General features: G+C 38.9%; 1 protein-coding gene across 1 annotated transcript in view; it reads right to left on the reverse strand.

Annotated features, from left to right (window-relative positions):
• SCLT1 (sodium channel and clathrin linker 1) overlaps positions 1-21,161 on the reverse strand; it is a gene marked incomplete at both ends in the record, with an annotated part of 102,240 nt that overhangs the window by 41,019 nt on the left and 40,060 nt on the right. The window contains 5 exon segments of the mRNA XM_080697147.1: positions 938-1,009; positions 3,506-3,604; positions 4,186-4,363; positions 11,326-11,417; positions 14,158-14,248. Of these exon segments, the coding sequence (XP_080553273.1) occupies positions 938-1,009; positions 3,506-3,604; positions 4,186-4,363; positions 11,326-11,417; positions 14,158-14,248 (532 nt within the window).

Raw genomic sequence — 21,161 nt, forward strand, 5'->3', positions numbered from 1 at the left:
TACGGTTTGTAGAATATGGAAAAGATATAATCCTTTCTTCAGGGATATTTACATATCATTTAGTTGATAAATATTTCAAAATTAACTGTGCAAAAATACTGTAGTAAATAATGGGAAAAATAAAGGAAGGCACAAGACTTTTCTACTTTGCGGCGCTTACAATCTCACTGCAGAGAAAAGATTTTCATGGAGTGAGAACAGGAGCGCATGTGCAGCAGATACCCGTGTTTCATGTTTAATGCAAGACAGAATTCACTGCTAAATTCTTGTAATAGGGATGAAAAGTGATACAGGAATTTAGAAAAGATGAGAGTCTGTGAAGTTGTTACTATCTTCCCAATTCATAGAAATTATTACAGTTTTATTTCCCTGTAAGAAAAGTTTTAAAATTTCATTTGCTAGGGGGGTGGTGAATTGGCCCGGACCACCTTCCCCTCATGCCATTCTGGCATGGGGCTGTAACTATTTTCTGTATTTGTATCTTTTTAATAAACTTTTTTAAATCTTCAAAATAAATTTCATTTGCTCATGTCTTCAAGTTAAATTTGTATTTCGGATGCTATCACTCTTTTCCTCACCCGTTTTAACTATTTATCCTCCAGGACTCATTTCTTTCAGGAATGTTCCTTTCTTCCCTCCCACTGTTACACACACTTGGTCCCTCTCGCCCTCTCTGATCTCCTGATGACCCAGCACCTGGAGCGCTGCAGCTGGGGGCTCGAAGGCGCTCTGTTCTGTCGCAGGCAGGTGACTAGGGTCAGTGTGATGAGCGCCGTCTATCTTCCCTGCAGAAAGTAGGACTTTCTGGATTTGAGCTTTGCCCTAGCACATAGCAGAGGTCAGAGCTTAATGACTGTATCTGAATGAATGAATACATATCTTGGCCTTTAAAATAAGCAATATTTGGAAGAAAATATCAATACAGTCTTTAACGTACCGTTTGAAGGGCTAAAATTTCTTCTGTTAATCGAGAAATCTGTATGTGATATTGTTTTCTTGTGTTTTCAACCTGTAAATTAAGAGGTTACAAATTACTCAGGTAAAGAATAAAATTTATTACTATCTGCTAAAAATCTAGAATAATTTTTATAAAAATAAAAAGTACAACGTGAAGGGCATAAAAGACAAATAAGCAACACAGTGTATTAAACAGCAAGAGACTGTCAGGAGAACGGAACAGGGAAGGGGACTAGGAAGATACATCAAAAAGACGGCAGTTGTCGGACGTTGCGGCGCCGTCGACACTACAAAAACCAAGAGCTTTTGTTCATAATGGATTCTTCCTATGAGTATTTTACCATTACTAGAAATAAAAACAAAGATTTAAGATGCTGAATTCTGAATTTCTTTAAAAAGAATTAAAACCATTACTTCTTAGTGTAAATAATATATTTTATGAAAATAACCATATTCTCCACAACTACGTTTTTTGGAGAAGAGGGGCATTTTGTTACATCGCTGCCAATCTCGTTCCTGTTGGGCTGACCGGAAGACAGCTAGATTCTCCTGTCTGTTTCTGAGTCCACCTGTGTGCTGCCGCGTGTCACACGGCCTCTGCGAACAACACCAGAGGCTTGTGAGCGAGTGTGAGCAAGGCTAACAACGTCCTACTGCAGTGAAGAAAGGAGCTGAGACCTTGCAGAATCCCCGGGCAACACCTTGAGGACTGCTGCCAGAGAGCAGGCCGAGAGAAAACGGAGGCACACACCAAAAATACGATGAATAACTTGTACGGCACTTTGTGCTACAAAATGAAGGGTTTTATAATGCACATCACATCCTAGTGCTAAGTAAATTGCTTTTGAAGGAGATCTTTATTCTATTTAACATTTAAATATCTTCAGAAGCAGTACAATTTATGTGCACAGAGTATTTTGAAGAATTAGTCATATCTTGTCAGGATGGTTCCTATAACAATAATGTTTTTCTAAGAGTTTTCACAATTAAAAAAATACTGATGGCAATGGTTATATCATTGGTAAACTTTATTGATCCAAAAGTCTTTTCTTAGTATCTTATGAAATGTACTATTTTAAAAACATAATGAAAATTTTCTTTAGAACATCTACAATGTACTTTAGTTGCTACTATGAGTTGTGTGTGGTGCTGAGGATTGAATGCAGGAGCATTCTACCTCTGAGATATACCCCCAGCCCTATTTTATCTTTGTACTTTGAAACAGGGTCTCATCAAGTTGTTAAGGGCCTCACTAAGTTGCGGAGGCTGGCTGCAAAGTTTGTAATCCTTCTTTGTCAGCCTCCCAAATATTGAGATTACAGGCATGTGCCACCAGGCCGAGTTGAATTATCTTTTAAAAGACCTGCCAAACAATATAAGTGGCTTAATTTTAGCGCTATTTTAGGTTATAATTTGATGTTGACTTTCCTTATAAATTAAGAAACAGAACATTAAGAATTAATTTGTTATGGGTCAGTACTATTAAGAGCTTAGTTTATTAGATTTAGGTGAGATAAGCATTTTTCAGGATGCCTTACATGTACTTCACAACAATTCCAGTATGAAGTTTCTATCTCCACTGCAGTCTGGATCTGGGACACCCCCAAGGCTTGTGTGGAAGAATCTGGAGGGAGCACTGGGGTCACAGGGGTCGCCCTAGAAAGGGTGGCCAGACTGCAGCCCCTTCCTGCTTTTCATGTCCTGGCTACAAGGTGACCTGCTGACTCCCTGTTTCTCTAAAAGCAGTGGAGTCAACCGATCATAGGCTGGAGGCTCTGAAATAGTGAGCCAAATTCCACCTTTTCTCTTTTTAAGTCGATTATCTCAGGTATTTGTTATCAAAATGTAAAGCTGACTAACACTGAGGCACAGAGAAATTGTCATAAAAGTTCCTAGAACACAAACATTCTGATTCTTAAAATAGGACAGAGGCTGTAGCTCAGAAGTCAAATGCCCCTGGGTTCCCTCCTCAAAACCACACAAAAATAAATAAATAAATAAAATAATAAACTAATGAGGTTACTAAACTGCAGTTAACCCAGGAATAATAATCATAGAAAAATATGGATAAGGAGCTGGGCATGGTGGCGCACGCTTCCCCACGCTTGGGAGGCGGAGACAAGAGGTTCGTGCTGGTTCGAAGCCAGCCTTGCTGGCTTAAGAGACCCTGTTTCCAAAAATAAAAAAGTATAAAATAGGTCTGGGAGTGTAGCCCGGAGGTAGAAAGGCTTCCAGGAACCCCAGTACCAACAATAACAACAACAACAACAACAACAACAACAACAAAAATATGGATAAGGAAAAAAGACACTTATTTTATCCTGTGGAAGACTACACAGTATATCCTACATCATATGGTATATGGCATAGGAACTCCTTTTAAAGTTAAAAAGCATTAGTTTTTAATCACTTATGTTAATAATTTCATGTAGTTTTTATGAATTGTATAAAAGTATCTTAGTTTTAATTTTAAAGTCTTTCAGTCATATTTAGTTCTTTAGTTGGGGCTTAAAATTTTGGACTTTAAATATAATTAAAAACTTCTTACTTCTTTCTTGGTTATTGTGGTGCTATTCTGGATAAGCCGAGAAATTGCATCATTCATTTTCTTTTTATCTTCTTCTTTTTGCTTCTTTTCGAGCAAAGCCTTCAGAAAATAATCATTTAATGTTAAAGATCACATCATCATTAGTGAAGATTACAGGTTAAAAACATAGGAATTTATTACATTTTTAAAAGTAATCATCTCATTCTAAATTCTGGGGTATCTCCTTTGGGAGATCTTGCCTCAGTCATGAATGGTATTCATTTTCCTAACCTTACCTATCCTTGTCTTAATCACAAACTACTATAGTACTTGTGTAGGTGATGAAGAGTAAAGATGAGTAAGATTCAGCTGATTCAATCAAATTAAATAAAGGGTGTGTCATGGTTAAGTTCTACTATGAGATTTTCAAGAAGTATGAGACATAGGAAAGGAAGACCAGTTACCAAGAGACTGGGGACATAAGGAAATTCCAATATTGAAATATAAGTTGTGGGAGAAGGTTGATATTTTATCCTTTGTGATATTAAGTCCTACCATCCAGAAATAGTATGTCTCTACTTAACAGAGCACGAGGCGATTTTGCTTGCTGCATTTATTCTGTAGCTATTGATTCAGTCGCTATTAGGTCATATGGGGGATGTTTCACAGTTTATTATAATCATATTCACGAGTGCCCTTACCTGATTTTTTTGAAGGTTAGCTTCTTCTAAGAGTTGCATGCTCTCTCTGGCTTTTACGATAGCCTCATATTTCTCATTTTCCAATTCAGTGCACATTGTTTGTAGCTCTCTGGTCTGTTTTTCCAGATGTGTTTTTTCTGTTCTTAACTGGTTGGCTTCTTGGATTGCTACACATAATCTAAAAATTAAGGATCACATTATCAAAGTTAAATAATTTCATTTTTGTTTATTTATCTCCTTCTCCTTCTTCATAATAGTAGTAGTAAGAGTAGTAGCAGTACTAGTACTAGTACTGGGGATTGAAATCAGACACAATCTATGTCTGAGTTATACCCCAACCCTTTTTTACTTTGTAATTTTGAAACAGGGTTTTGCTAAGTTGCTAGGGGGTCTAAGTTGCTGAGGTTGGCCCTGAACCTACAATCCTGTCTCAGCCTCCCAAGTACTGGAATCTTTTACAGGACAACAGGTAGTAACTTTGGTGTGTATTTTCTCATTTGTGGGCTTTATTATCTCTATTTATAGAACAGCAAACGTACCCCGAGGTTTAGCATTTGATTACAGTCACATGGCTAAAGAACTAAAGTTGAGGCTGAGCCTGGATATTCTAATTCTACGTTATATTCACTGCAGCATCACACTGTGCAATAGTGATATGATATTATAACGCAGATCCTTAAAGACTGAGCTTTTTATATCTATATGGTCTTTCTTTTTTCTCTTCTTGCTTGGCTCCCTTTTTCCTTCCTTCTACCCAGGTAAGTCACATTAACTTACTAAAGGACATCATTAAATATTTTTCTCCATGTTCATATAATCATGTACATACACATAAACACATTACACTTACATAACGATCCACTGGTGTCTAGACTTAACATTTTGTTATAAAAATTAAAATCATAGTATATATCTTCGTTTCTCATTTTGTATCTTACAAAATTCTATCAAACAATCCATCCCAAAGCTCTCTCTTCTAGTCTGATGCCTATCACCTCACTTTGCTGCTACCAACTTGACTTCCAGGGAGTTTAAGTACATGTTATTATGTTTTATAAGTCATATGCATTTTGTTCTTTGAATTTCCTCTTCTATCTTCTCTGCTCATTTTTCTTTGTTGAGTTGTTTACTTTCCCCTTTATAAGAACTCTTAATGCTATAGCTATTAACCTTCAGTCTGTCTTTTATGTTGTAAATATTTTTTTGAAAAATCTTGTTACTGTTGTTCCTTGACTCTATTAAAAAAAAAAACACCTTTATCACACTGAAAATTTAATACAGCTACATCTGGTGATTCGCCCACTGTTGGGATCTCAGCGTTTATACATATGGTCTTCCTCGGCTGATGCTTTGGATAAACGATGTCCCCGGAATAGCTCATGTTCAGAGGTGATATATGTGAATCAGGGGTTCTAATCTCACCAATGGATAGATCCATTGTGATCTAGGCAGGCAGGGCCTGGCTGCAGGAGGCTCACTGGAGTGTGGCCTCGGGTACTATGTAGATCAGCATGGACTCCCTCTCTCTGACCCACTGTATCTAGGCAGGCAGGGCCTGGCTGCAGGAGGCAGCTCACTGGAGTGTGGCCTCGGGTACTATGTAGATCAGCATGGACTCCCTCTCTCTGACCCACTGTATCTAGGCAGGCAGGGCCTGGCTGCAGGAGGCAGCTCACTGGAGTGTGGTCCTGGGTACCATGTAGATCATCATGGACTCTCTCTCTCTGAACCACTGATTCTAGGCAGGCAGGGCCTGGCTGGAGGAAGCTCACTGGAGTGTGGTCCTGGGTACCATGTAGATCAGCATGGACGCCCAACTCTGATACACTGTATCTAGGCAGGCAGGGCCTGGCTGGAGGAAGGAGGTCAGGCAGTGTGGTCTTGGGTACCATGTAGATCACCATAGACTCCCTTTCTCTCTCTGCTCTCTCCTGCCATGCCCTGGGCTCCACAGATGTGATCCAGCCTAATGTGGACCGATACCTCTGAAATTAATCTTCAAAAAATATTAGTTTCATCAGGTAACACTGTTAAAGAATCTACAATTAAGACTGATGAGATTAAAATTAATTTAGTTTACTTCTAAACCCTCCATACTTTATGCAACCTATTTTCTCCCTAATTTCTGATGCACAGCCTTTTATTTCACTTATTCAATCAATCAGGCCTGTATTTTAGCATCTAATTAAAAAATTCATATAGTCTACTATGCTAAGAAGTAGGAATAGTAAACAAAATAACAAACAATGGTTAGAATGAAAATCCCTTTCCACTAGTCAATTAAACAAACATTTCTAAATACCATATTTAGCATATTTATGTATGTACTTATAATGTTTTTCATGGTGTTGGGGATGAAATCCAGGGGTCTTCTACCTCTGGGCTACACTCCTAGACCTATTTTATATTTTATTTGGAAACAGGGTCTCAAATTGCTGAGAGCCTCACGAAGTAGCTGAGGCTGGCTTCAAACCTGTGCGATTCTCTTGTCTTGGCCTCCCAAGCGCTGGGATTACAAGCGTGCGCCACCACACCCGGCTGTATTTAGAATATTTTTATTTTACAAGAAATAAAAATTAAAAAAGTAAAAAGGGCAAATTAAAGTAACTTTACTCTTTAACTTCTGTATTATTTAATAGAGCATGTATAAACCATCAACACCTTTCCTAGAGACATCTTCCATTTCTTGAAGCCTTAAATCATCTAAAAGTGGGAGAGGCAGGAGCAGGGATATCTTTCTTTAGAGAAGAAAATAACTTATGCTTCTTAAAGTTTTATGGCATTTGAAAGGATCATTTTTTGGCTTGAAGTTTCCAAACAAATAGGTCGCATAAATTTGAACACCAAGTCTTGTTTGAGGGCAGGGCTCTAGTTACACATTCTCAGAGAAGACTATGATGGTTATCATGGTTTGTTTTTATATTTGGAAATTTGCGAAATAGTTTTCTATATTTTCCATCTGTTCTGAGACAAACATTTTCCTAGTTTGGCCGGTGGACGTGATGGTAGCTTCCTGAAGTCTCCCAGCTTTCGGCAGGTGGAAGAGCTGAGGCTTCCTGCCATGATGTGGCCCCAGGTCTGGTTTCCTTACTTACTCACCATTCTGGTTTTAGCTCCCCATTTTTCTTTTCTTCTTCTTCTTTTTTAATATGGGAAATTGACTTCTCTTACATTAAAATGCTCAATTGGTAAGAAAGTTTTTGCCTTAATTTATCAAGATGTTCAAATTAAGAAAATTTCCTATAATACTTGGTCTGCCATTACATGAATTAGAATAGTCTGCCTATTCGTTATGAATCATTATTTAATTTTCTTCCATTTCTACTGAGTCACTGTTTTAGTGAGTCAACAGGCCCACTATTCTTTTCTGTTCCAGAAAAGGGTTAAGAACAAAGGATAACCTTGTCCTCCTATATTCCAAGAAAAGACCCACCTCTATCCCTCTTCATGACTCCCATGAAACTCAAGTATGCCACACTTGTTTATCTGCCTATAGGAAACTTTACTTTAAAAAAATTTCCTCGTTAATAAATGTTCTTTTTTCATTGATAATCTGAGTAAATTTATCTCTTATATTTGGTGCACTTATTCTTTCAGAGTACTGAAGAGTCAGTCCTTAAACTACCCAACCATGCCTTGAAAAGAAAGAACATTTTAATTAAATTATTATTTTCAATCATTTCCACGTTAATCCCTTTCAAGCTCTTAAATATACACAAACACCATGGTAACCTAGCTTTTCCAGTGTCTTCTGTCTAGGAAGTGAGTATTCGCTGAAGAAAGGGGGAAAAAAAGCAATTTGTATTCTGATTAAGTATGTAAAGATGTATTAATCCGGATGTATTCTTTCCTTTAGTAAACGAGGTTGAAATCTAAAATATAAAATCAAGTTGATGTAAGTAAACAACCAAGAGTCAATTATATTTTCAAATAATTCCCTTTAAGAATCTAAGCATATGAATGATGGTCAGCAACAATGAGTGTAGTTATACAAGGAAGAGATGTTTATTAATCAGACTTCATCCTAATTCTTTACTGATCTTTCATAAGCCAGATTTTTACTTGTAGTAGCCATTGGTAAATTTTTGCTACTGATAACTAATGTAAGACAACATAGTGAATATTCAATGGCACTTATACTTTAGAACATATTTTGCATTATTTAAATTAAATAAGTATAGTTGCTGGGGGTGATGGTGCAGGCTTGTAATCCCCGCGCTTGGGAAGCAGAGACAGGAGGATCGCGCAGTTTCGAAGCCAGCCATGCTGGCTTAGAAGACCTTGTTTCCAAATAAAAATATAAAAAGTAGGTCTGAGAGTGTAGCCTGGAGGTAGAAGGGCTTCCAGGAATCCCAGTACCACCAAAAATAAATAAATAAAATAAAATAGGAGTATGCTGACTGATGACAGGACTTCATCTATGCAGATAAAGATTAGATGTTACTAGATGTTGGTCAAACCGAGAGCCCCAAAACCTCAATACTGAATATAGATAGTAGGTGCTTAATAAATGATGCTTCTGTGAATATAACAATTGTTTCAAAAGGAAGTCAAGATTTTTCCCACCAATGAATGGGATATCATATCTAATGAAACGAATATATTTCAATTCTTAGACCTTTCCACTAATCCTGTTTAGTAGGCAGAGTGTGACAGTGTCCACTTTAGTGGGAATTGCCACTGCAGAAACATGTTCCCTCCTTTAGCCACTTGTGAGGATACTTCTCCCTTTGCCCAGCATTCTAAATTCTGAGATGGTGTACCTAAATATTGTAATAAGGTGTTAGCTGCTAAGTAATCTTTTTCTAGCTTTATAGCACTCAGAACATTGGTGACGTACATATGACATTAGAATATGCAACATCTTCCTCCTTCTTTAGCTCCGTGCATCAACTAACAAAGCATACAAAGTACTGTGATGCTTAACCTACAGAATGTAATATGTTTGGAGATAGTCCCAGAAGGTCGATTGCAATCTTCCAGCCAGAGAAAAGAAAAATGAAATAAGCAGATACACACTGTATGACAACATTCCTTCTCAGCCCACAGTCTTCCAGCCCAGTGTCCCAGCTCCTCCTTTTCCTCCCTCTAAAAGCCCTTTTTATACCTGAGTTTCTCAAAATGTGTTCTGGGGCAACAGTCTCCCATCTTCTCAGATTGCCAACCTTTAAATAAAACTGATATCCTTCCTGCAAATACTGGGTTACCTGAGTACTGGCTTCTGAATGGTGAGCATCTGGACATGGGCCCAGGAAGAAATTGATTATGAGTTTTAAGTATGCTTTGCGTATGCCTATACCCTGTCTAAAACAAAAGTACTGAAAACTAACAAAATTATTTTAGCTCATCATTTCTTTTATTGATTTCTTCAGGGGTCATACCTGTTTTTTTCTTTTAATTCAAATTCTTACATGGTAAAATTCTTAGCATAAAAAAGCATGTTAAAGTAGGGGGCAGGCATATATTATTGTCAACTTTACAATAACCATTGTGTCAAAAGGTTAGATTTTATTAAAGAGATAAATTATTCATTTTATAACAAAATTAAATCATCAAAGCAGTGGGAAAATGCTTTTCATATTTCATATTATTTTAACATGGACCACTATAAATGCTTAAAAGAACATTATAATAAAAATATAAAATTCAGAAATATTGCTATGTACTGTCAATCTTTTAAAATCATTTTATGAGGTATAACTTCATGTTTCCATTAAAGTAGAAATGTAGGGGATAGCAAAAGTTTTAACTTACAAATGTGGATCTAACTAACCTAAGAATACTAGGCTGATATATAAAACAATGCATCATGTTAAAAATTACTTCTTATATTTTGAAAAGGACACACATATATCCTTCTCTACCTATATAAAGGTCCACAATCTAATTCTAAGCCACAATGCTCGGCTTGGAAAAGAACATGGACTAAGAAAAAGAACACTGAGCTTGGGGCACAGCTCTGTGGTAGAGTGCTTCCCTAGCATGTGAGGCCCTGGGTTCAGCCCCAGCACCACAGAAACAAAAGAAACAAAGACATCAAGGAACCATTGTGACCACCAGTGTCCTACATGCAACGCTTTACAACTCTGATGGTAATGGCACTGAGATGTGTGGGGACATTTTGGTGGTTACAATGATAGGAGGTGCATCTAGGATTTAGTGTTTGATCCCAGGGATAATAAATATCACATAGTTATTGCCATAGTCTCCAACTAAGAACTCTTCTACCCAGAAGGCCACTGGTACTGTTGAAAATCCTAGCACCAAATGGTGATGGCTAGGAAGGTAGAGATGAGCATGAGTCTGGAGAAGGACCAGCAGGGCTGCTGGGGATCAGAATTCCAAGAGCACTGGAAGGGAAGGCGCTGAGAGCAGCATGCACTGGGCAGCCTGGCTTCCAAGGGGCGTGTAGAGATTTCCCGACACACTGAGCCCAAGGTGCAAAAAGAATCTATAATTCAACTCCTGGAATTAATCCTTTGTGCAGAACTTATGGGCCACAGTTTCTAAGAAAGTTTAAACATGGACATTTTTTTCCTCTTTCCTTCCTTTCACCTTCTTTACCTTTCCCTCTTTCTTTTTCTCTTCCTTCTATCCTTCCTTGTACTGGGTCTGGGCCCACTCTACACTGACCGAAATCCGCAGCTCTCCTTCTCATTGCCTTCCGTTTTGACTATTTCTACTGTAACTGCATTTTTTATAAAAGTGCTGAATTTTGGAGGGGCTGAGATAATATCAAATTTCCTCTGATACTATGATTTAAAGTTTTTAACTACTTAATCAGAAGAAAGGAGGATTCTAGGGTTTTAAAGACCAACTAGGTTCATTTCAAAATTTGTACATGACCTTCAGTGCTGGACTAAATTTGGTAACTTTTCTTTCAAAATTACGACAAGAATTAAAGTACTCTGTAAAAGGTCTAGATTTGTCAAGCAAATGGCCTTTGGATAGATACTCAAAATGTAACAATTTGCCGCATATGATTTTTCAATAATGCTCAAAGCATCGAGTGTTAGCCTCTGATTAGAGTTTTGATTTAGCACAAATATCAAATATTTTCTTAAATGCCATAAACTGAAACTCCGTGATGACATACCTGTTGGAGCATACAGACAAAGCTAAGTGTCGCCCAGGATTTACCTCGTTTCCAGTAGTTTTATGCTAGACTGTAACTGCTGTAAGCGCCTATCTGATGCATTTTCTCTTCCCTGGGCAGACATCACATCCTCCTCCTAGAAACCAAGAAACTGGAAGCTTACTTTAAGTATGTGAAAATGTAACACAGCATTTTATAGCCAAAGGTAGAGTTCACAGGGCAAAGTTAAACTTCTGCTAGAATTCTAATACGTAAGTTTCAAGAAGTAATATGACTTTAGAAAGAAATCATGCATATGATAAAAACGTGACACGGAGAACTTCCCCAATGATAGCACCATATCAGACAATCAATCAAAGCAGTTATTGCATCTAGATTTCTAACAGTGTTTCAAGCTATTTACATAGCGGAAATCTATTCAGACGGTGAGCCTTCAGGTTACTGTTATAATATTTCTCATTATCTATCAAAATAACCCGGGGCTTACTCTCTCTTTTGAACAGTAATGGTTTAAAACATGTTAGAGATTTTATTTGTATTTCTGGAAAATTCTCCTTCCCTGCCTTCTTCTGTGTTAAGTATTTTTAAGATGTTTTAATTCCTTTATTGCCTTAACTGTACCTTTCAATTATTTTTTGGTTGAAGGGTTGGTACATGCAGAGGTGACGATATGCTTAGCTTACTCCTACTTATTTATCCATTAGTGCCAAAGTCAGGAGAAGATGTGCGCAGTTTTCTTTTCTCTTAACATCTCCCACTTCATACTTGCCAGTCACTGCTTTTAGTTTCTTCCTATACCTGAGTTGCCATCTAGTGCTACTTACTTCCAGCCTAAATAACTTCGTAATTTTTTGAAATGCAGTTTTCCTGGGGACGTATTCTATTTCTGTTTATTTGAAAATCTCTTTAGTTTTGCCTTTGTGTTTCCTATGTAGTTTTCCTCAATACAGAATTCTTGGCATTTTCCCTCTAGTATATGAATATGTCACTCCACTGTTTTCTGCAGCCACGGTTTCTTCAGGCCTCAGCCTTAACTCTCTTTCCCTCTTTGGGCCATTTTTCCTTCCCTATTTTACTTTTTTCCCTTGTTATTCTAAATGGTTACTGTAATTTAAATGTAAATTGTTATGCTGATTTAAAAACAGATTTTTAAACCGATCCTTGAACACATTTATAATAGCTGATGTGAAGCCTCTCTACCTGCAAACTCTACCAGCTGGGTCCACTGAGAGTTCGTTTCTGACAGCTTCTCTGTTCTTCCAACAGATCATTCATTCTTGTCTAGTAATTTTGGGTTGAAAACTGGATATTACAGGTAACATGCTATCGTTATTGTGGATTCTGTTATGTTCCTTTGAGGAATAGGGCTTTGTTGTTGTTCCAGTAGGCAATTATCTCGCTTGGACTTGAACTCTGAAATCTGTTCCCCCTACAGAATGCAGCAGCTGATACGTGTGATTATTTCTTATGGTTTTCCCCTGTTATTTTATCGCTAGGTATCTAGGGAATGCCCCCGTGCATGACTGGAGAATCGGTTTAGATTTGGTCAGAGGTAGAGTTCATTCTCTTTGTGCTTTCCTTGTTGCTACAGCATTCCCCAGTAAGTTCCTGCTTTGGGGTCTGCCCCCGATCCTTCAAATCACAAAGCTTCAGTTTCCTGATGCTTAAAAGTTGCCATATTTCTGGACTGTACTCAGTTGTAAAGAGTATCAAACTCAAGTCTCTGGCTCCGGGTACTTCCCTTTCCCGAGTAGCCTCCTCTCTGTCTCTCTGCCTCTTCTCTGGCTCCTGCCCACCATATGCATGATTCAGCACTCAGGCACGCATCTGGGAAGAATTTAAACTCAAAAGCTGAGCCTGCTTTTTTTGGTGAAGTTTTCTTGTCGCTAGTATTTCCTCTTTAAACTTCCAACTGCTTTCCTAGCTCTAAAGTTTGACCTTGAGGACCTTGAGTCCATTGGAAGCTGTTGTTTTCTGAAGCTATAACTGTGGGGACTGGAAGGGGCACCAGGGCAGAAACCCAAAATGAACAATTCTTACCTCTTTTATTCCTTTCTATTTTGGGGTGTTAAAAATTATCCCTTTTGTCATTGTTGTTGTTTTCAGTCCTGGGGAGTGAAACCATGCAGGGCCCCGCACATACTAGGCCAGTGCTCTGCCACTGAGCTATGCTCCAGCCCTTTTCATTGTACTTTGAGACAGGGCCTCACTAAGTTGCTGAGACTGGCCTTGAACTTGTGATCCTCTGGCCTCAGCCTGCAAATCAGCTGGAGTTACAGCATGCACCACCTTGTCTGGCTCCAATTGTTACCATTGCTCTCTATGGGAAGGTTCTTTTAACCCTTTCACAAATCTATCACTATGGAGATCCATAACCACCCTTTTTAGAGAGCAGGAACTAAGGCTTCCAAAATTCCATAGCTAGTAAGTGCTAGAGCTTGAATCTTAAATAATTGTATTCATCTAAGTCCAAAAGTTGACCCCTTTCCTCAATGCCTCCTGAAATTTCTTTATGATATATAAAAAGAATCAAGCCAACAAACAGCTTAATAATATAAAATATAGTATTAACTATTTATTTTCCATCTATACATAACCAATTAACCGCAACTTTACCTTAATCTGCATTTTAATAATGATGTTCTTAGGGATGATTACGTTTTACTGACTTGGGCAAAAGTTAGTGGAAATAAAAGATTCTTTAAAAGGTGTTTCTAATATAATTTAGTTCCCAACTTTCATATTTTATATTAAAGGGCAATAAAATAAGTATTTTCTAACCACCCCATTTCCATACCTAATCCAAAATAAATTAACAATAAAATACATAGAAAACTAAGCTACAGGCATTCAACTGTCTTAGGAATACAAGATACCTTCTTTTGCATCTGCTGCTCAAGGTCTTCGGTCACTTTGGTTAACTCTTCTACTTTCCCCACGGCCACTCTCAGGTCTGACTTGGCTTGCCTGAAAGAGGAAGCAACTCGTGTGCACAGTGCTCAGAGACTAAAACCACCACAAACCTCTGAAAGTGAATCTAAAAATGCTGAGGAACTCCTATGTCATTAACAAAATGCACAGGAAAGATAATACAGAAGAAAAATGACTGGTTAGGGAAAGCTACATTATACTTTATTTCTATGTTACATATACAAATAATGGCACATTTCATGAAAAATTAAGAGTTATCTAGTAAGAGTTTCACTGTACGGAACAGAATGTAGTTATTCCTATAATTTTTTGAATTTACAGTTAGAAAAATGTTACTGATCGGTCTTCTCTATGAAAATGAACTTAAAATTATATACTTTAAAATAACTCAAAATTCTGACTTCACAATTAGAATTTTCTATAATACTTGTGTTCTCTATGCTTTGTGGGTGTGAACGCCAACTTTTTGCCACCGCATGTGCACAGGTGGTGCGTGACACTCTGTGCCTCGGCGCTATCTGAGACCTTTTCATGCAGAGTGTAGGGCCATCTTGGTTTCTTAGAACATCTATAGGAAGTTTTGATGTATGTCCACTATCTTATATTGTAGAAAACACACAATCAACAGGTTATTCTTTTTATAAACAATGAGTACAAGTGTTTAAGTCATGTAACTTTCAGGACCACTGACAAAGTGGAGAAAATATTAATTCATATTTACTATTAAGCAGGCTAAGTCTTTTATGCAATGGAATACTAAAACACGTACTCTTGGGCTTATGATGTTTGAGACATTATGGTTTAGGAGATGTGTAAACACACAAGAACAGGTGAGATACAGACATCTCTAGGAAGACCACAAGACATACTTTAATCAATACAAAAGATTAAAACCTTAGGACTCAGACAATAACGAAGTACGAAGCATTTAAAATAAGAACTGGCAGAGAAATTATATATCTCACAAGCAGAGATAGAGAGAATGCTTCCGTAAGTACAAGCAAACAAAAGCGAAGGGAAGGAGGGGACTTCTTTAGGGAAGAGAGGAAGAAGACAGTGAAGGTCAGGGGACTACGTGTCCACAGCCTTAGCGGACAAACTCGATAATCTGTTTGAACATAAGGGCAAACGGAGAACCGCTTAAATAATGGGATCTCTGATGCATTTTAGGAATTTTAATCTGGGAAATCTTGGAAAATTTAAATCTTGGGAAAAAGAATGGAGAATGATAGTTCTGTTGCTTTTTGTGTGTGGTCCTGGGGATGGAACCCAGGGGCACTCTACCTCCAAGCGACACCCCAGCCCTATGTTTTTATTCCTTATTTTGAGACAGGGTCTCACTGAGCTGCAAAGGGCCTCACTAAGTAGCTGAGGCTGGTCACAAATCACGAACCTCCTGTCTCAGCCTCCCGAATGCTGGGATTACAAGCGTGCGCCGCCAAACCCGGCTAGTTCTGTTGCTTTTTAACCAATATATTTCAATAAATGAGCAAGAGGCAGGGAAGATCTGTACTATAGCAATGATAACACTACTGGAAGAGAGGGCACAGAGTTTACAGAGATGGAATGATAGAGGATCCATGAATTCATCCTTTGAATGAATAATTACTGCATACGTATAGATGCCAGGTGCTGTGAATACAGTCTGGACGTGTTGAGCTTCAAAGTGCTGAGGGCTCCTTCCATCTTTGGCACTTTGTTTGTTTGTTGTTTGTTTCAACTGCAAATCAGGCCCCCCAGGGTCATTTGACTCAGTGGTATCTGAACTGTACACTAAGCACGGCTGTCAGCACTGGTGATGCTCGTGGTAAACAAGGAGATAAGGTCTCTGCTCTCATAAAGCTTATCCTGCAGCGGAGGATGATAGATAATATGTACACAAATAAACGTGGACTTCTCAGAAACTGATAATGCTACAAAAATGATATAAAGCAATGGGACGTATGGGAATCAGGGACAGACTGACTGAGGACAGCCTTGAGCTCAGGACTAAGTGATGATGAAGGCAATTTAACATCTACAGTAGAAAACTACAGGCAGAGACGATGAACAAGGCAAAGAACGTGAGAAAGATCCTTAAAGAAATCACGGTTAACCTGGGAGGTATTATGGAGAAGGAACAGTGGGAGACACAGAGAGGAAGCAGAGGTCATATGACACGAATGTCTTTTGGATACAATAGGCCATGGCGGCCACGGGAAGGCTTCCCGCAGGCAGGGGAGTGGTATGATTGGCTATATGGCCTGGGCCGAGAGCCTGGGCTAGAGTATGAGAATGAACGCAGTGGCGTGACAGGGAAAGAGCGGAGGCCAGGGAGGCAGCCAGCATGGATGACGACGGCCTGGGAGAGGTGATCATCGTGACGACAGGGCCTGGGATTATCTGGATAGAGAGCCAACATGCCTGGGCCGTGGAGGGGAAGCCAAGAGAAGAATTCAGCCAATACCTAGGCCTGATGACCAATTACTAAAATGGGGAAGCCCTCTGTACCTCACTTCAATCATAAAAGTTCTACTTTTATCAGGGATATCACTGATATATATACACACATATATCATACACATATATTATATATACATATATATCAGGCTAGGTATGTGAATATATATCACTGATATATATCACAGATAAATATATATTTATGTATACACATTACATGTATATATCATATACGCATATATGTATATACGTGCACATACAGACATGTATGTATGTATGTATGTATGTATATATATATATATATATATATATATATATATATATATGTATTTATTTGGGGGGTACTAGGAATTGAACCCAGAGGCATTCTACCTCTGAGCTATACTCCCAGTTCTATTTTGTCTTTTTTAATTTGAAACTAAATTGTAGAGGGTCTTGTTAAGTTGCTGAGGCTGGCCATTAACCTGCAATCTTCCTGTCTCAGTCTCCCAAGTCCTGGGATTACAAGTGTGTGCCATTATGCCTGCCTAGTGTATATATATTCTCTGGGTAAGCTGGCTCCCCCTCCCTCCTTCCTTCCTTTCTTGTCTTTTTTTAGAGAAGTCTGCCAAAAAAAGTTAAATATAAAGTTTAGAAACCATGAACCCAGTAATTCAAGTGTGGAGCTGAACTTAAGGCCAGCTGTATGTATAAGGGGATACTGTTGAGATGAAAGTCTAAGTCGGACAGTACAGATGTCATCTAAAGAGGGAGGAATGGAGTGAAATGGTTAGAAACTTAAGAAGTGTCTATGGTTAGTAGATAAGATGAGGAAACGGAGAAGCAAAGAGATGGCTACAAAAGGAGAGAAGAAATCAAGGCATGAATACAAAATATCTAGTAGAAAAATGTTCAAGAAAGGAATAAAAATAATCTATCAAGAGGAATCAAGGAGTATGGAGAATTCTGTTTTAAGATTTAAAAAGCGGCCCTAGCAATCTTGAGAAGCAGCATAGGGATGGGTACCAAATCCAAACAAAAAATTCCAGAGAGGCTGTGGTAAATAGAGATTCTTCAAAGAAGTTACAGGGAAGAGGAAGAAGAACACACAGTCACGTGAGGAATCATTAGGGAAGTCTACACATCTGAGGTCTTAAGAGGCCCTGCAAAAGAGAAAGTAAGATATAAAAGCCAAAAGACTAAAATTTACAGAACCAAATACGAGAAGTAACAGAAAGAATTCAGAATCCCTACCTGTGTCACTTGGATCGTAAAGGAGGGCAGTGGGCAAAGCCAGTGAGAGCTATGGCACAATGGCATACCGCCAGGAGCTCATCTCAGTGCCATTATAGAGGGGAAGGAACTACGCACGCTATGTACTTACAAAACCACCCTCAGTCGATCAGTGAGTAAACGGCCGCTATGGTCTAAACGTGTGCGCCTTCCCAAAATACAAATGTAGAAATCTCTTATGAATCCAATCTTTATATAACCTCCAGTGTGATGGTACTAGGAGGTGGGGGCCTTTGGGAAGGACATAGGTCATGAGTGCAAAGTCCTCAAAATTGGGACTAGTGATCTTAAAATAAAAAGAAACCCGAGGGAGTTTGCCTCCCTTAAAGCATATAAAGACACAGTAAGAAGCCACCACTGTGAAGAGAAATGTGCTCTCAGTAGACACTAAGTCTTCCAGCGTTTTGATCCTGGAGTTCCCTCTGTCCAGACTGTAATGAGGAAGAGTCTGTTGTCTGTAACCTACCCTGTCTATAGTATTGTTACCACAGCCCTAATGAACCAAGACAGGGGCAGAGCCCTGGTGGCAAAACCAGAGCTGATTTCAAAGTCTGCGCTCGCGACGCTTCACACTGTATGAAGCGCAATTATAGGATAGGTGTACAGATGCGAGGTACTCACAAAGGTAAGCTAACTTATTTACCACCAGTAAAAAGTATTTTGAGCCGGGCGTGGTGGCGCATGCTTGTAATCCCCGCGCTTGGGAGGCGGAGACAGGAGGATCGCGCAGGTTCGAAGCCAGCCGCGTGCGCTGGCTTAGGAGACCCTGTTTCTAAATAAAAATATAAAAATAGGTCTGGGAGTGTAGCCCAGAGGTAGAAGGGCTTCCAGGAACCCCAGTACCACAAAAAAAAAAAAAAGTATTTTGAAACAGAACAGTGATCTACTATTAGAGGCAAGCTTTCTGAACAGTATTGTTACAGGTTTGTTTTATTCTTGCCAAACCCTCAAAACAAGAAATATTAATTAGCAATACAGTTTAAAAGTATAAAAAATATTTTATGCCTTTTAAGAGAGCAAGACAAACATTTTTGAGTAAGAGATGACTGTAAGTACCCCTTAAATAACATTAAAACAGTGTGAAAAGATAGGAAGATGACAGCAAAGCCCTATTTCTCTCATCTTAAAACCTGTTTTCTATGCTCAGAAAACTGGCTGCCAACACATAAGGAACTGTCTGGCAATCCTATGACTAAGCACATCTGCTCGGGGCCATTTCTCACATGAGATAGTTTCCAAGAGACACTATGAATCAAAACTGGTGATCACTGAATTCCAGATTTCCATAGCATTTTTATAATATTAGACACAATATTATTCAAATTGGACTGTGAAACATCTGAGAAAAATCTGTTGTCTCAGCTAAGATAAACTATTACCTGGCAGAAATACATTTTAAAAATAAGTATATAAAATTATTGACAATACAATATTTTTGGAGAAAAAGTATGCATTTGTAAAAAAAGATGAAAAAAGAATAAAAGGAATATATGTAAGCTTTGATTTATATAATTTAGCTCTTGCATTCAATAAGACAGTGATATCAAGAGCTTTATTCTGCCGGGCGTGGCGGCGCACGCTTGTAATCCCCGCGCTTGGGAGGCAGAGACAGGAGGATCGCGCAGGTTCGAAGCCAGCCGCGCGTGCTGGCTTAAGAGACCCTGTTTCCAAATAAAAATGTAAAAATAGGTCTGGGAGTGTAGCCCGGAGGTAGAAGGGCTTCCAGGAACCCCAGTACCACACACACACACACACACACACACACACAAAGAGCTTTATTCCTAAGCCAGGTGTGGTGGCACACACCTGCTATCTCAGTACTTGGAAGGCAGATAAAGGAGGATTACAGGCTGAGGCCAGTCTCAGCAATTTTAAGAGACTCTCGGCAACTTAGCAAGACCCTGTTTCAAAAATAAAAATACAACAACAACAACAAAAGGCTGGGGGTATAGATCAGAGGTAGCCTGCCCCTGGGATCAATTCTCAGTATCAAATACACAAAAAAGAACGGTATTTCTATCTCATTAGTGCCTTTGCTCCTCAGTGAAACAATTTACTTATAATTTCATATTTGCATAGAGAGCATTAAACAAAAAATCTTGAATGCTTCAGTGGCCCATCAACATTTTAAGATTATTGGTAATAAAACAGGGAGCCAATGTTACCAAGTCAATTCAGAAGCGGTGGACCGGGCAGAGGCAGTGTCAAGGCTGCAAAGTGAAGCCGAGAGACAGTTACAGGAGAGAGTTGGGAATGAAGAACGTACGATGAATCCGACTTTTCGGATTCAGGAATTGGATGACACCATTCACAAAACTGGAGAAAACATTTGGGAAATATGACAGCAAACGCTGTAGAGCCTGTTGTTCCAGGAGCCTCTGAGCCACCTGGGTGGGTGAGAGCTCGTTAACCTGCACAACTCTGAGCTAGAGAAATTTAATGAGATCTCATCTGCGTCTGCAGAGACTGGCGGAGCCACAACAGAGCACCTGAGATAGACTGGGTCAAACGGAGACAATCTGGAGGCTATCATCCACACCATAACTGAATTTATTAAAGACGCTACCCCCAGAAAGCACACGCATGTTTTAAAATTCGTGATAAATAGAAACTGATTGGCGAGTTACCCGTTCTTTATATGAAGACAGTAACTTTGTCTGCTAATGAGACTCTTCCTGAGTGACTAAAAGGATCTTTAACACTCTGTGATGTCACTCGGATGAGAAGTTAACATGGTCCCCTGTGCACACATTTCAGTCAATGCTCACAGCACACCTCTTACAGAGATAGCAGTGGTGATTCTAAAAGCTGAACACAAACGACAGTCCTTTCCTTCAAAGACTTTACAAGGCAGATGCAAAAGTCTGAGCAGATGTGATTTGGAAAATAATAGTTTATACAACTCAGCTGGGTATACATTATCCTCAAATACACAGACTGGGCGAGCCTTAAAAAGCAAGAGCAGAGCATCACCATTTAAATGGTTAAGTAGTAAGGAGATCCCGGAGAACAGAGCGAATGTGCGGGAAAACGATAAACAGAAGTCTAGGGAGGGCAAGTTTTGCCCAGGTTTAGAAAATTATGGATTTTCTGAGAAACAGAATAATGATAAAAGGCAAAAAGACAGAAACCAAAAGATCTTCTCTGAGAAAGAGCAAAATGACAACTCTGAGCAGATTATGTATAACTGGAGGGCTGTGAGGGACCAGGTGAACTGAAGTTCTTAAGGAACCAGTCT

This window comes from Muscardinus avellanarius (genome assembly GCF_963383645.1).
Source record: "Muscardinus avellanarius genome assembly, chromosome: 6".
Classification (NCBI taxonomy): Eukaryota; Metazoa; Chordata; class Mammalia; order Rodentia; family Gliridae; genus Muscardinus; species Muscardinus avellanarius.